The sequence below is a fragment of the Amblyraja radiata genome, chromosome 21, assembly GCF_010909765.2.
Source record: "Amblyraja radiata isolate CabotCenter1 chromosome 21, sAmbRad1.1.pri, whole genome shotgun sequence".
Lineage (NCBI taxonomy): Eukaryota > Metazoa > Chordata > Chondrichthyes > Rajiformes > Rajidae > Amblyraja > Amblyraja radiata.
Genome location: NC_045976.1, coordinates 19,164,763 through 19,181,544, shown reverse-complemented (window position 1 = coordinate 19,181,544; position 16,782 = coordinate 19,164,763). Strand labels below are relative to the sequence as shown.

General features: G+C 41.2%; 1 protein-coding gene across 2 annotated transcripts in view; it reads left to right on the top strand.

Annotated features, from left to right (window-relative positions):
* The window catches only part of uhrf1bp1l (UHRF1 binding protein 1 like), an 85,919-nt gene that overhangs the window by 20,463 nt on the left and 48,674 nt on the right, over positions 1-16,782 (top strand). For both annotated transcript variants that reach the window (XM_033039701.1, XM_033039700.1), the window contains exons 2-4: positions 6,752-6,914; positions 13,902-13,940; positions 16,058-16,149. In XM_033039701.1, the coding sequence (XP_032895592.1) occupies positions 6,752-6,914; positions 13,902-13,940; positions 16,058-16,149 (294 nt within the window). The remainder of the gene's footprint in view (positions 1-6,751; positions 6,915-13,901; positions 13,941-16,057; positions 16,150-16,782) is intronic.

The following is a 16,782-nucleotide window of genomic DNA, read 5'->3' as shown; positions in this document are numbered from 1 at the left end:
GGGAAACTTTAATTCTTAGTCCCCTACCTGGTCGGAGAGGCGGGGAGCGGGCAATGCCTTACCGGGTCGCCGTGCAGTAAGCTCCGGAGCGCTGTGGCCGCCGACTCCCAACATCGCGGAGCTGGGGCTGCGGGCGGCGCTGGATTTGGAGCGCCGCGCAGCCAGGGGCAGAGTTGCCGTGGTCGGAGCTCCAACCGCAGCCCCAGCTCCGCGATGTTGGGAGTCGGCGGCCACAGCGCTCCGGAGTTTACTGCACGGCGACCCGGTAAGGCATTGCCCGCTCCCCGCCTCTCCGACCAGGTAGGGGACTAAGAATTAAAGTTTCCCCCTTCACCCCCCCCCCCCCCCCCCCACCACATAAAATCCCTCCAAACTAACTGACTAACATTTAAGCAATGATTTACAATGATTCCCCGGTCTCCGGGGAGGAGGCAGCCGCTCCAGACTTTTCAAGCCGCCCGCACTACCTACCTAATCTACGCTAAAAATCTTCCATTCCGAAATCCGAAAAATTCCGAAATCCGAGAAGTGTCTGGTCCTAAGGCTTTCGGATAAAAGGTTGTGTACCTGTATTAAAAATAGAAATGGTGACTTTTGTTGCATGAGATGAGAAAATAACATGGAAGAGGTTGGTTGAGCATGTAGGAAATACAAAATTAATATGCAGGGTACAGAAATAAATTGTAAAGCAAATGGGAACTGATTGGACCACAAGAAGACACTGCGTCTTGGGTACATCCACACATGGATCACTTTATTATTGTCTTGGTATCATTGTCCAATATTTGCTATAATGTTGATATATTTTCCCTGTTAGAGAGTGCATTGCTGGATTGGTTTCCAAGATTGTGTTGTGCAGCAGGAAACCCAGCGGTTTGTAGGTGCCAACAAGTTTGTGATTTCTGTCTACATGTGTGATCTGACCTTCTTGATAACAACTGTTCTCCAGCAAATCTCCCACTGCACTTGGATGTTGGACTCATCAAGGAGACCAGTGCAAGTGTGTGAAAACATACCGTTCCCCACCACTTTACCACATCATCACTAATAACTTGCTCCAATTTAAACCTCAAGCAGGGAGTTCATCTCCATTCATTTTCAGTGGAAGTTAATTAAGGTATTAAGATAGTGTTAATATTCATAATTTATTGACATTTATTTTTTAATAACAATTCAATATCTCTACCATTAAGAAGCATTCAAAGTTTTTGATTAACCATTATACGAATAGTGATAGCAGATCAGGTTATTTATAGAGATTTCTTTTTTGCAAGCGGTAATTTTCAAAGGTCCTACTGATAAAGAGGATTTAGTGTGTTGGGAGAAGTTCCATTGGGAGAACTGCGAGAGACTGTTTCTCAATTCATTGTAGAAAGCAAGTGATTCACCAAAGGCCACAAATTCTTGATCATTATTTCTAAAGGATCAATTTAGATGTTTAAAATTACCTCCTTTTCTGTCACACTAATGTTGTAGTGCAAGCTTATCCAATACTAGATTTGCTGAGTTTATTTTGTTTAGTTTATTATTGTTACGTGCAGCAAGGTACAGTGAAAATCTTTTTTGTTGTGAGCTATCCAGTCAAAGAAAAGACTATACATGAATACAATCAAGTGCTCCACAGTGTACAGATAAAGAATAGAGGGTACAACATTTTGTGCAAGATGCAGTCCAAATAAAGGTAGTTCAAAGGTCTACATTTGTGTGATCGCTATAGCCATATGGGAGGAAAAATATGATTAAAGCATCTATTTCGATTATAGCATTATTTTCATAGTGGTATTTCTTGTTTCATCAACTTCATGATAAACATTATGGTTTTATTGTTCTTTTTCTTATTATTTTCGTTCAATACCAGATATACTGTTGGTCAATCCATCTCCAAAACCTTGCGGTCAAAAACGAAATTAACACCATCATCCCATTATAACCTTATTTAGCCTTTAAAACTCTAACAGAAAGCAAAACAAAAAAAATTCAGTTTATCCATTTCTAAAATGCTACATGCCTAACTGTTCTTTTGATCCCTTCAACTCTTAGTGGTATATTGTGTCATTTGACCTCTGCTCTGGGTTCTTGGCAAAGTTAATTAAAACAGGAAGTGTTGGAAATGCTGCTCTGGCACCATCTGTGGAAAGTTCAGTACCATAAATCTTTATAGTCAATGACCTTCAATCAAAACGTTACATTAAAAATCTAGCTTCAAAGTTCATGCAAATAATGAAAAGAATACTAGATCTTTGTAGTTGATATTACAAAGGCATTGAAGACGCCTCTGCCTACAGTCTGTCCGTTTTTTCTATCTTTTTTTAATTTTAGTTTGTCTAAACAGTTTGTTTTGGGGATTCTTTAGTTTTTCTATGTGGGGGAGGGGGGTAGGGTAAGTGGGAAAACGTTTCCCAGTCACTCAGCGACTCGGAGAAATAGTCGCATCCTCGCGGCCTACCATCTGGATCGGAGCGGCCTTTCCTACTGGAGACCGGGGACTGGACCAGAGCTTCGGCAGCGGCGGCGCGGCCTGGATTCACTGCGGAGCGGGCGATGCCTACATGGATCGCCGTTTGAAGCTCCGGTGCGTTGGGCCGCTGCTCCAACATCGCGGAGCTGCGGTTCGCGGAGCTCCCAGCGCGGTCGGCGCTGACCGACATCGCGGAGTCCTGGGGCCCTTTGCCGAGGGCCGCCAGTGTTGAATCTCCGCCCGGCACGGCCTGGGGACTTCAGGAGCTGCTGACTCCAGTGGGAAGCGGCCGATTTCGAGGTCCAAGCCGCTGAGGTTGGCGTCCCGTTCCAACGTCAGAGTTCCAACATCCTGGCAAGTGGACCTGAGCGGCGGGCTGCTGTAGCGGCGACTGCGGTGGGCTCCGGAGGCCCCGACCACGGGTGAACATCAGGAACATTAGAGGAAAATGACTGACTTTGGTGCCTTCCCTCACAGTGGGAAACTTTTGAGGATGTGTGGGGATGTTTTATGTTGAACTCTATCATGTGTTGTGTTCTTTATTTTATTGTATGGCTATAGCGATCACACATTTCACTGTGCCAACTGGTACATGTGACAAATAAATGTATCTTGTATCTTGATATACGGTACTTAAAATGGTCAAAATTTTGTTTTTATCCCAATTTAGCTTCTTTATACAATGGCATAATAGAATGACATTTGATTTAATTTGAGTAAGGTACAGGAAGTGTTGAAGATGATCTTTACAAATGTTATTTTGAATTAAGTTGACTATCCAAAGCTAGATCATCAAGGCAAATAACTCGTAAATGTCCTGAGACTAATTTAATTGACATTTTTTTGGGTTCAATTAAACACGGAAATTGAATAAACGTAATTCTGAATTTTGATATCGCAATGTCTATTCTGTGTGAAATTTCCTTGTCTCTGTAATTTATGGTTTTCATGCAATATTCCATGAGAAAATTGCAATACATTTGTAAATTAATATTAATTGTGTTCTAGTTGTGCTTGCTTGGTGTGAATAGTGAATCTGCCCTCTACAGCCCAATTGCTTGCATTTATTTGAATATTGGTGAGAATCTCAAACCGACAAGTTTATATAGGGTGCATCTATCTTGTTTATAGGATGATTGAGTATTTGTTCTGCACATGTGAAGTGTTAATTGGCCTGAAGTCTCATGTACCAGATTATGTAAATACTGTCTTACTTTTTACCTGGAGCATTAAGGGCCTGTCCCACTTTCCCGAATCCTCTGCCGAGTTGAAAGGACCTAAAAAAAAAAAAAAACAAGATTTTTGTGATCTACGAACTCCTCCTCCCGACTGTCTTTTTACTCGTGGACTTTTTTGACATGCTGGAAAAAACGTCCCAATTTATCTGATGCCCCGAGTACCTAAGGCTGGCATAACGAGCCGCTACGATATATATACGGACTCGCTACGGACATTCTCCAAGTTTGAATCAAGAGGAAAACTCGGGAGAATTTGTGAGTAACTCGGGAAAGTGGGACAGGCCCTTTATGGAAAGCTTCAAATACTGAAGTGTGTATTTTACTTGTCAAACTCTATCAATGTTTTAAATTAATAAGGTTTTAAATCTTAAGCAACCCCTCAAGATTGAGGATGATTTACTTCAAATCCAGATTTGTGGGTTCTGAAGGGCTCACGGGAACAGTAGACTCTTCCACAGATGGTGGCTGATAGGAAGGGTCAGTGGTTGCTTGTGAGGTAGTTTTAAGGTAGCTTGACATCAATAGGTATCTTGATATCTTTGAAGAAAGAAAAACTTTTTTCTGTTGCTAGTCAAGTCAAGTCAATTTTATTTCTATAGCACATTTAATAACACCTCTCGTTGACCAAAGTGCTTTACATTGGTGCAAGTACTAACGTGCTACAAACAGTGGTACATAGATCAACAATACATACATAGATACATACATACAGCGCTCCCTCAGAGGACCTCAAGAAAGGCTTGAGAGTAGAAATAAGTTTTAAGTCTATGGAGGGGGCAGTTCTGATGGGAAGAGGTGTTGATTCACTTTTTTTTCTCACATCGGTTGTTTCGACAATAATCGACCAGGCACCGGGGTTGCTTTAAACGTACGTTTATTGAGCAGGAGTCTTCACACAGGTTAACAACCTAGCAAAGAGTCAAGCTCTCTGCCCTTAATTGCAATGCCTTTTATATGTTAATGCCACTGTTTAGCACCTCCCACATTCCCCGATCAAAGAACCGACACGTACGCAAAATACAGGACAACAGGTATGTACATATAAGGAGATGTTAGTTAGAGGAACCAGACTAGACCTCAGACCAGTACATTCCTTAGTGTTCAACAGGGAACTGCAGATGCTGGAATATCGAAGGTACACAAAATTGCTGGGGAAACTCAGCGGGTGCAGCAGCATCTATGGAGCGAAGGAAATAGGCGACGTTTCGGGCCGAAACCCTTCTTCAGACTGAGGGGGGGTGGGGGGGGGGAGAAAGAAGGAAAAGGGGAGGAGGAGGAGGAGCCCGAGGGCGGGCGGATGGGAGGGTGGGAGGAGACAGCTATAGGGTTAAGGAAGGGGAGGAGACAGCAAGGGATAGCAAAATTTCCAGACGGAATATGAGGTGCTGTTCCTCCAATTTCCGCTGTTGCTCACTCTGGCAATGGAGGAGACCCAGGACAGAGAGGTCGGATTGGGAATGGGAGGGGGAGTTGAAGTGCTGAGCCACCGGGAGTTCAGGTAGGTTATTGCGGACTGAGCGGTAGTGTTCGGCGAAACGATCGCCCAACCTACGCTTGGTCTCCCCGATGTAAATCAGCTGACATCTAGAGCAGCGGATGCAGTAGATGAGGTTGGAGGAGATACAGGTGAACCTTTGTCGCACCTGGAACGACTGCTTGGGTCCTTGAATGGAGTCGAGGGGGGAGGTGAAGGGACAGGTGTTGCATTTCTTGCGGTTGCAACAGAAAGTGCCCGGGGAGGGGGTGGTGCGGGAGGGAAGGGAAGAATTGACGAGGGAGTTGCGGAGGGAGCGGTCTTTGCGGAAGGCAGACATGGGGGGAGATGGGAAGATGTGGCGAGTGGTGGGGTCACATTAGTCTTCCCGGCGAGGGGGGATTATATATTCCTCAATCTTGTCAGACGGGGCCTGTGATCCCCTATTCACGACTATGCAGTAACTGCAAGACAATGTGTATTCCCTTCCTGAAACCTGCAGCCTCAGTTCCAGCAAGCCTGGTCAGCAGCCATCTTATGCTCTTTATTTCAGTCTACCTGGCCAACCATTTTACCTTTACAGAACAATCTTACAGCGTTGATTCAGGATTTCCATTCACATTGCCCCCTTTTGCCATTTTTATGGCAACACTCATAGTCCATTTAAAAGTCCCATTCGCCGAATCTCGTAACCTTCTAGTTCCCTGGCCATGGCTTCTTGGACCGTCCGACCTTTGTCCCCCAATTCTCCTTCCTCACTCACTTCATCGTTTTCGCTGTCGTTGGGGAATGATAACAGTCTCTCCTGCTCATGCTATAAGGGCGTTGATTCAGGATTTCCATTCACAGAGGGATGCTGTTCCACAGTCTAGGAGTTGCAACCTCAAAAGCGCGGTCGCCCCTGAGCTTGTGCCTAGACCGCGGGATGGTCAGTAACCCCAAGTCGGCCAATCTGAGGGACTTGGAGGTGGTATGGTGGGTAAGCAGATTTTTGATGTAGGTGGGGGCAAGCCCATTAATGGCTTTGTATACATAAAGAAGGAGCTTGAAATTGATTCGGAACCGCACAGGGAGCCAGTGGAGAGTGCTAGTATGGGTTTGTTAGTGGGAAATCCTTTCGAATAAACCTAATAGGATTTTTCAGAGTTAATGAAAATTACTGTTGCAGGCAGTTCAGTAGATGTGATCAAATGGATTTCAGTCCATTCTTTCCTTCCATCAAATGGGAAACAGTTTAGAAGCCAGGGATCCCAGGCAAGTCGGCAAAAAGGGAAAATATGGAGAAAGACATACATATTTTTCTTGTGGTTTCCTTTATATTTTTCCTCATATTTCCTCATAATATATTTCCTCTTGTTTTCTTGTCCCTGCTTGTGAATTGGAGTAAGTTATTGGGCGTAAGTGGTATATAATGTTTTTGATTGTTAGTATTTTTCACTGAGCCAAAGTGGGAGCTAAAACACGTGAATTATAATCAAAAAGAGTTTTGACCATTTTGAAATTTGTAATCATTTTGAATTTCTCTATCACTAAAACATCATGACAACCAACTCATTATTCTATTTTTTTTTTGTTTCAAAGGTTTACCAAGAATCTTTCACCAGATAAGATTAATTTGAGTACTTTGAAAGGTGAAGGTCACTTGACCAACTTGGAGCTCGATGAAGAGGTATTGCAAAATATGCTGGATTTGCCAACATGGTTGGCTATCACCAGAGTGTTCTGCAACAAGGCTGCAATTCGGGTAAGAACCTTATTTTATTGAAGAATTATAGGAGCTACTATACTAAGTGGGACCCGTTGGGTCCCAGCATCACATAGGAGGGCTGGTCATCCAACGCAATATTCAACCTCTCCACCAATTCTAATATTGGTGGCCAGTTGGGGGGGGGGGGCTTTCTGGAGTGCTAGTATGGGTGTTATGGGCTGAAGGGACTGGTTTTCAGAGGGCTAGTATGCAAATTGTGCACCAAATGGATTCTTGGGCTGGCGTCTCAGTCAATCAAGCCTGTTGTGCTGGCAACTCACTCACTCACGGCTGGTGGGCTGGTAGTTAACTCACGGCTAATCCTTGAAATTCCATTTCAAGCAGGGTATAAGGCCACCAAATTCAAGTGCAGTTTCTTACCACTTCTAGCAGGGTGCAAGGCCACCAAATTCAAGTGCAGTGTCATACCATTTGAAGTAGGGTGCAAAGCCACTAAAGACAGCGAGTCGTGACCTCTCCCTCCTCCAACTTGCAGAGACTGAGCCACACCCACATTTCCGGGTTTTATAACCCCTCTCCCCCCCCGCCCCCCACGGAAAAGGTGTGGCTTTCATGGAGTGATTGACAGGAGAGAGATTCTCAACATTTAAAAAAAAACTAATAACACTTTTATTTTTCATTGATGGGAAGAATTCTCTGCATCTGCTCAGCGGAGGGAGACTGAGTAAGATGGCCAAAAATCACAGCCGTAAGTGGTAGCGTTTTATCTAAAATCAATATACAGTGCAAACAGGAAGTAAGTGCATTTACAGTAGTGCCTTTTAACTTCAAGCCAAAGCACCCAAGCCACCATTTGCAGTAAGTGGTGCCTTTCAACTTCAAGCCAATGCACCCACGCCCCCATTTGCAGTAAGAAGTGCCTTTCAACTTCAAGCCACACCCAAGCCACCATTTGCAGTAAGTGGTGTCTTTCCACTTCAAGCCACACCCAAGCCATCATTTGCAGTAAGTAGTGCCTTTCAACTCAAGCCAAAGCAACCAAGCCACCATTTGCAGTAAGTAGTGCCTTTCAACTTCATGCCACCATTTGCAGTAAGTGGTGTATTTCAACTTCAAGCCACATCCAAGCCACACCCAAGCTACCATTTGCAGTAAGTGGTGTCTTTCAACTTCAAGCCACACCCAAGCCATCATTTGCAGTAAGTAGTGCCTTTCAACTTCAAAGCTCCCAAGCCACCATTTGCAGTAAGTGGTGTCTTTCAACTTCAAGCCACACTCAAGCTACCATTTGCAGTAAGTAGTGCCTTTCAACTTCAAGCCAAAGCAACCAAGCCACCATTTGCAGTAATAGTGCCTTTCAACTTCAAGCCAAAGCTCCCAAGCCACCATTTGCAGTAAGTAGTGCTTTCAACTTCAAGCCAAAGCACCCAAGCCACCATTTGCAGTAAGTAGTGCCTTTCAACTTCATGCCACCATTTGCAGTAAGTAATGCCTTTCAACTTCAAGCCAATGCACCCATGCCCCCCATTTGCAGTAAGTAGTGCCTTTCAACTTCAAGCCACACCCAAGCCATCATTTGCCATCATTTGCAGGAAGTAGTGCCTTTCAACTTCAAGTCAAAGCTCCCAAGCCACCATTTGCAGTAAGTGGTGTCTTTCAACTTCAAGCCATACCCAAGCCACCATTTGCAGTAAGTAATGCCTTTCAACTTCAAGCCATTGCACCCAACCCACCATTTGCAGTAAGTACTGTCTTTCAACTGCAAGCCAAAGCACCCAAGCCACCATTTGCAGTAAGTAGTGTCTTTCAACTGCATGCCACCATTTGCAGTAAGTAGTGCCTTTCAACTTCAAGCCACAATTTGCAGTAAGTAGTGCCATTCAACTTCAAGCCACACCCAAGCCACCATTTGCAGTAAGTAGTGCCTTTCAACGTCATGCCACCATTTGCAGTGCCTTTCAACTTAATGCCAAAGCACCCAAGCTACAATTTGCAGTAAGTAATGCCTTTCAACTTAATGCCAAAGCACCCAAGCCACCATTTGCAGTAAGTAGTGCCTTTCAACATCAAACCACCATTTGCAGTAATAGTGCCTTTCAACTTCAAACCAAAGCTCCCAAGCCACCATTTGCAGTAAGTAGTGCCTTTCAACTTCATGCCACCATTTGCAGTAAGTGGTGTCTTTCAACTTCAAGCCACACCCAAGCCACCATTTGCAGTAAGTAGTGCCTTTCAACTTCAAGCCAAACCATTTTTTTTGCAAGCTTTAGAACCAATGGACATTTTTTTGCAAGCTTTAGAACCAATGGACATTTTTTTGCAAGCTTTAGAACCAATGGACATTTTTTTGCAAGCTTTAGAACCAATGGACATTTTTTTGCAAGCTTTAGAACCAATGGACATTTTTTTGCAAGCTTAGATCCAATAGACATTTTTTTGCAAGCTTAGAACCAATAGACATATTTTTGCAGGCTTTAGAACCAATAGACATATTTTTGCAAGCTTTAGAACCAATAGACATTTTTTGCAAGCTTTAGAACCAATAGAGACATATTTTTGCAAGCTTTAGAACCAATAGAGACATTTTTTGCAAGCTTTAGAACCAATAGAGATTTTTTTGTAAGCTTTAGAACCAATAGAGACATTTTTTTTGCAAGCTTTAGAACCAATAGCGACATTTTTTTGCAAGCTTTTGAACCAATAGTGACACTTTTTGCAAGCGTTTGAACCAATAGACTTTTTTTGCAAGCTTTAGAACCAATGGACATTTTTTTGAAAGCTTTAGAACCAATGGACATTTTTTTGCAAGCTTTAGAACCAATGGACATTTTTTTGCAAGCTTTAGAACCAATAGACATTTTTTTGCAAGCTTTAGAACCAATAGACATTTGTTGCAAGCTTTAGAACCAATAGAGACACATTTTGCAAGCTTTAGAACCAATAGACATTTTTTTGCAAGCTTTAGAACGAATAGACATTTTTTTGCAAGCTTTAGAACCAATAGACATTTTATGGCAAGCTTTAGAACCAATAGACATTTTTTGCAAGCTTTAGAACCAATAGACATTTTTTGCAAGCTTTAGAACCAATAGAGACACCTTTTGCAAGCTTTAGAACCAATAGACACATTCTGCAAGCATTTTAGAACCACTATGGGCACTTACATTTGAGTAGACATGTGTTCAGTGTTATTCATAGCTCAGAGAAACGTGACCCTCTGCCTTCCTCCAGCTTGCAGACACTGATTGAGGCACACCACTTCCTGGTTTTATAGTCCCTCCCCCCTGCCGCCAGCGGGGGCAGCAGAGAGAAGGGGGAATTTTGAAAAAACATATCTCTCATTTTTAATCGACGGGGAACATCCTCGGCACACATGCGGCGGAGGGGGGCTCTGAGGAAGGTGGCCAAAAATGACGGCCGTAGGTGGCGGCGTTCTCTCGGAAATCGCAGCACAGATCGCCAAAACCGGTCAAGAACAGAGTTTTTGTAATATAGATATTCCCTGGAGTTGTACGATATTTAAATGAATTTGTGCAATGCTTTCCCTGCAGTGGAAACATCAATTTTGTCAGTTCCACATAATCAAATTCTCTGTGTGGGAGGGAATCAGAAATCAACTATGCTGCTACGCAGATGAAAATAAATAATTGTGACAATTGGAGAAAGCCTGGGGATAAATTAACAACTTTCAAGCACATGGCATTAATGGACATTATGAAATATGAAATTAGAACTAAGAATGGTGCACTGTCTGTCATTTGAAGTGTTTTAAAATATTGGGATTTATTTCAGTCTTCCAAAAGCAATTCTAGGGTTCTAAGCATCAAGACATTGGGTGAGCTTAGGTTTTAATGGCAATTGTGAATTGATGAATATCACCTTACATGCAAACTATGTTCTGACATGGAACATTCATTGATTCTATAATATACATTGATAATAGCACTTCAGATTCTGCTTGGATAACTTACAACCTAACGGTATGATTGTTGAATTCTCCAATTTTAAGTAATAGCTTCTACCCCCACCTCCTCTCTCTTTCCTGTGCCCAACACCCATTTCTCCCCCTATCCGGCCCCAGTCACCCTACTCATTTCCCTTCCTTTATACATTTATCACACATTCCCTGAGTCCCTCATACTTCCTTTTATCTCCCCACTTTCCTGCGCCTGTCCACTTCCACCTAGACCGCTCCCTCTGGCTTTACATCTTTATCCTACTGTTTTGATGAAAGTTAGTTTGAGATCCTTGGTCATACAGCAAGGAAGCAGGACCTTTAGCCCAACATGCCTGCGTCAACCAAAATGCCCCATCTACACTAGTCCCACCTTCCTGCATTGGTTTATATGCCTCAACTTTTCAAGTTATAATCACCAGATAATTGCATAGAATGATACTTCTTCGTTGAAACATTCTTCAGAATTCTGTCTACGTTGTATATAAATATTGTAACATTTTCAGAATTTCTGTTGGTGGGTGGTTGAACACAAATATCCAAAATTGCTCTTTTGCTTTGTCCCCTTTTCTCTCCCCACCTTCCTTCCTTATCACTTTCTACAAATTGCACCCTTTTGTCTTCTCCGATGGCCTGGTAGATTATACAATTTTACTCTTTAGTGATGGATGGCAAATCTGCCATCGTCCTTTAAATTCTCTATTTTATTAAATTTGCTGCATACATTATTTTTATTTGTTAAACGCTGCAGCAAATTTAGTCAGTTGTGTTTTGCATTTAACATTGATGTCACAACGAGATGTCTACAAAGGGGTGGAGGGGGTACTAGAGTTACTTTTCTGCTTGTCAAACCTGCAGTAGAACTTATTCAGGTCGTTGATCAGCTGACGATTGCTAGGCTTTTCATGAATGGCATTGTAATCCACCCTCTAGTTGCTTTCCAAATGTCATAATGGTACCACATCATCCTCACTTGCTTCACCATTCTACAATCTTGGTTTAAGACTAATGTATCAGAGTGTTGGATTAAAAAGAAAGCCTAATTGCCATTATCTATTTTATAACCACTGACATTTCTAAAATATATAACTTATTAAATAATTCAGATTGCACCTTGAAGAATTGTTGTTGTGATATGTTGTCATTATACTTTTAATTAATTGAAAATATGTTTGACATTTACTGTAAGTCTCATACAAGACAAACCAGATAACTTGGTTTCCTGTGTTGACAAGGTGTGGTTTTTATTTTGGAAAGACTGCATTCTAAATATAGATACCTGAGTTTATTGTAGCGACGTGGGTTATTTCATGTTTAAGAAGGAACTGCAGATGCTGGAAAATCAAAGATAGACAAAAATGATGGAGAAACTCAGCGGGTGAGGCAGCATCTATGGAGCGACAAAATGTTTAAGAAGGAACTGCAGATGCTGGAAAATCGAAGGTAGACAAAATGTTTAAGAAGGAACTGAAGAAGGGTTTCGACCCGAAAAGTTGCCTATTTCCTTCGCTCCATAGATGCTGCCTCACCCGCTGAGTTTCTCCAGCATTTTTGTCTTCCGTGGGTTATTTCATTTTAGGTTTTAAAAATTTATTTCCTCCTTTGTACACAGAATGTCTTGCTCCTTGGAGCATATTCCATTCTGTCTTCAAATAAGCAGGCATCTGGGGAATTAAGTGAAGACATCCTGGTCAAGTATCCATTGTTTCTTTTGGGGCATTGTGCCAAATTGTGTCATTCTTGTCAAGATCAACTAACTTGGTATCCACTGACGATTATATGTGGCTTTTCTATATATTGAGGCTCCAAGGAAGCAAAACAGGATTAGTACGGTAGTAAGTCAATTTAGTACTTTCTAAATAAAAATGAGATGTTGGAACCATTAAATAAAGCTCTCTTTTACCTCCACCTCAACTGCAACCTTTTTGCTATTACAAAAATGCGGTTGAGCTTAGTGGTGGTCTGTCTCAACAACAACCTTGTTTTCAACTGTTACCTTGCCACAGGTCTGTTCATCACTACTTGGCTCTGGATTCAGGAGTTCAGATGTGATAACTCCTGCTTGGTCTTGATTCTGCCATTGATCTGCATTTTAATAAAAGGTCAAGCCAAGCCTGAGGACTTATAACATTTTTAACACTGGATGTGAATTCAACGTTTGTGTTTCCTTGGATTCCAGCCTGTTTACCAGGCTCTACCCACTTTTGTATTCAGAAACACAATAGCCAGTTTATGCACAAGTTTCCACCTAACCAGAGGTTAATTATCAGTTCATCTGTTTTCATTATTATTGATTGACTAGCACACCAGATAAGTTTATTCAAACATGTCTTGGAGTAACAGCAGCAGTTATTCTGTTCTCCATTGATGCCAGCTGAAAATGTTACTTAACTTGAGGGGCATGATTTGAATTAGCAGTTCCATGACTAGTAGCTGAGAACATCATTACCAAAATGAGACCAGGCATAATGGCAGAAACATGTATTTTCTTAAATCAGTTTTATAACTTACTTTAAAAAAAATATACGTGTATATATATCACTCTTTCCATATTGAACCCACCCTGCAAGTATTTACAATAATCTTGATGGCTTCCAGCTTATTTTTTCATTTTTTGAACTTTTGATGTAATTTGTATATACTGTATGGATGCAAATGTATTGCAGAGGAAAGATTTGATTAAATGACGAGTTTAAAAAGCATTTTAAGGGGGAAAAAATGACTGCATGATTGATATTGATGGACTGGGAGGGAGACTACATCCCAAACAATCATTGGTTTTTGAAGCGTGGCTGGATCCTGTCACTTCACTTGATGTTGTACATTGAACAATGTAATCTCAGTTGCAAAATAACTTTGATACCTTTTTAAGATGGTAGAAATTACATATCACTCCTGTAATTTAATTAAAAAATCATGACCTTAATAATCTGCTAAACCTGCAGGAAAATGTTGAATCTCCACATAGAGGAGATTATTTCTCATGGATTTGAGATTATAATAATTATATAATGCAATAACAAAACAAATGTTTTTATGAGGTGATCAGTTCCTTGTCTCTCTTTCAGATACATTGGACTAAACTGAAGACTCATCCACTATGCCTGGTAAATTTTCATTTTATGACAATAATTAAACATAAATTAAGTTACATGTCAACTGTTCAAGTTAATGACCAGATTTGATACAAACAGATATAATGGAGCAGCTCACATTTTAAATTGTCCATTATTCAGGTACAGACAGGTACATCTTTTGATAAATTAATTCATGAAATTGTGTAAGAGCATCTTCTGCGTGGAAATGGTTTATATGACAAATTTAAGATTATATGCAGTCATCTATATTTCAATGTATCCCTGAGCAAAGTAAGATTAATAGATTTTAATAGTCTGTTGTGTTAAAATTAATCACATACCTGGTATACTTATAAAAACACTGTAGCGGATGGAGTGAGGCTAGTTATTCTGCGAAAGTGGCTGAGTTCCTGGGTTGCCAAAGACTTTGCATGATCTACAATGTCCAATTTATGCAAGTGATGAAATGTTTGTTGTTTAGTTGAGTGGAGTTCCAGGAGCTTGAGGATCTCTCTCTTTCAGGACCGAGCAGACTGCTTGATCATCCCTGTAAATATTCCCTCAATCACAGCTGCACTGTGGCAGTAGTTTATACTATTTGCAAGATATACTGCATTAGTTTATCTAGGCTGCTTCACACGAGTCCTAATTAACAACATTGTGAATACAACTTCTTCACATTCAAATCGAGTAATGAATGAGCATTAAATGTTGATTTAGCCAGAGTGGCCCATAAATGAATGTATCTTAGAAAAATGAAAGTTCTAATAAGGGAAAATAAAATACCAAAATCACATAATATCAAATAAATGAACTTGGTACAGAACTATTTCCCATCACTTCAATTGTCTTTGGAGTTATTTATGCGTGTAATTGGACACTTAAGTCTACAAAACTCTGAATACTTTCTGCTTATGCGCCACCATGTTTATGATTTTACATATTCAATGGAGGTCCACTTTTCACCATCTTTTCAATACTCCTCTGATGTTGGACTGTCATAGAGTATAATTTATGACATGGGGCCACAAGAGCCTATTGATCCTGCAATATTGGGCAATCTTACTCATGAATTTGTGATAGTTCTCGAATGCTTAAGATAAGAAATTTGTCTGCAGAATCCACAGCCAGATTAGATCTGGCACAGGAATTGCTGCTTCATTCACTTGTGCAAGTTAAGTGTCACTGAGGGTATTTAAGAGTTTCATTTAATTCTTTTTTTTTCAGTTTGATTTTTCATACTTGATGAATGTCAGGGTACATTAAGAAGCATTCCAAATGATTGTCAGGTGGCTAGTCACAAGATATTTTTCCCGTTGTTCTATGGGCGACTTACACTTGCAGGGTTTTGTCACAGGCTAGGGTCACGTCATTGAGATCAGGCAACCCAGATGCAAGTGTAGAAAGGGATTTTCAAAGTTGAAGCACAATGTCAAGAGTCAGAGGTTGGTCGCCACCAATAAATTGTACGCTGATATCTTAGAGTAATTTCACACAAGTTGACTTTACATGATGGAATACGCAGTCCCATTGATTTTGTTCTTCCACAATTGTTGTACTGTCATATAATTATCCAAATAAATGTAGTTTTTACAATGAATCCTATATTTTCTCTGTCACATTTCTTTGGCAGTCCTATTCTAGGGATCATTTTTTGAAAAATAAATTATTTTTAACCAACTTCAAATGTTCTTCTTTATTGCACTCTTGTGCTGTTGTCCTTGAATTTCTAACTACTCATTTAAACTTGTAATATGGGCGGCACGGTGGTGCAGCGTTAGAGTTGCTGCCTTACAGCACCAGAGCCCCATGTCCTGGGTTCAATCCTGACTACGGGTGCTGTCTGTACGGAGTTTGTCCATTCTTCCCGTGACCTGCGTGGGTTTTTCCCGGGTGCTCCGGTTTCCTCCCACACTCCAAAGACGTCCAGGTTTGTAGGTTAATTGGCTTGTTACAAATGTAAATTGTCCATAGTGTGTGTAGGATAGTGTTAATGTGCGGGGATCACGACTCAGTGGGCCGAAGGGCCTGTTTCTGGGTTTTATCTCAAAATTAAACTAAATATCTTATCTATTAAATGTCTTGTCTCTATGCCAATGCCTTAAATATCACCTGGATATTGAGTTTTTTTCATTGTGTTCATCTAGTCCCTGGATAAGGTAGAAATGGAGATGAGAACTTGTGAGGAGCCTCGCCCTCCAAATGGCCCTTCTCCTATTGCAACAGCTTCAGGACAAAGGTGAGACACGAAGACAAACATTAATCAGGAAATTGTTGTACTAGAACTGTGTCAAATCCTGTGATATCTTTATTTTGAATATTTTTTTTTTAATTGGATGTGATGCAAATTTATATTTGTTGTATCTTTTTTGATTAGTTAATAATATGTATTTTGCTCATTTAAAAACATGAACAAGTAAGTTGGTTACTTATAATTGGTATGTTAAATGCTCCTCCTCTAACTTCATCTAATGCTTCCAGTGGTCCTGATGTGGCCTCCTGTCCATCGGCATGAGTAAGCCATAGTTTCACTGAAAACCTATGCCTGGTCTGCCAAGGCTTACTGGATCTCCAGGTTGCTAACCATTTTAACTCCACTTCCCATTCCCATCCTGACAAAACTGTCCTGGGCTTCCACCATTGTTAGGTTGAGATCACACGCAAGCTGGAGGAATAGCACCTCATTTTCCACTTGGGTATCTCACAACCTAATGGTATGAACATACCTCCCCTCTCTCCCTCTCCTTCCACCTACATTCCTTCCACTACATTATTCACAACTCTTCAATCCCTTTGTCTCGCATCATCTGACTTTTCATCTCTGGCCTTTGTCCAAGCATCTGCCTATTAACCCCTCCCCCCTCACCTGTAT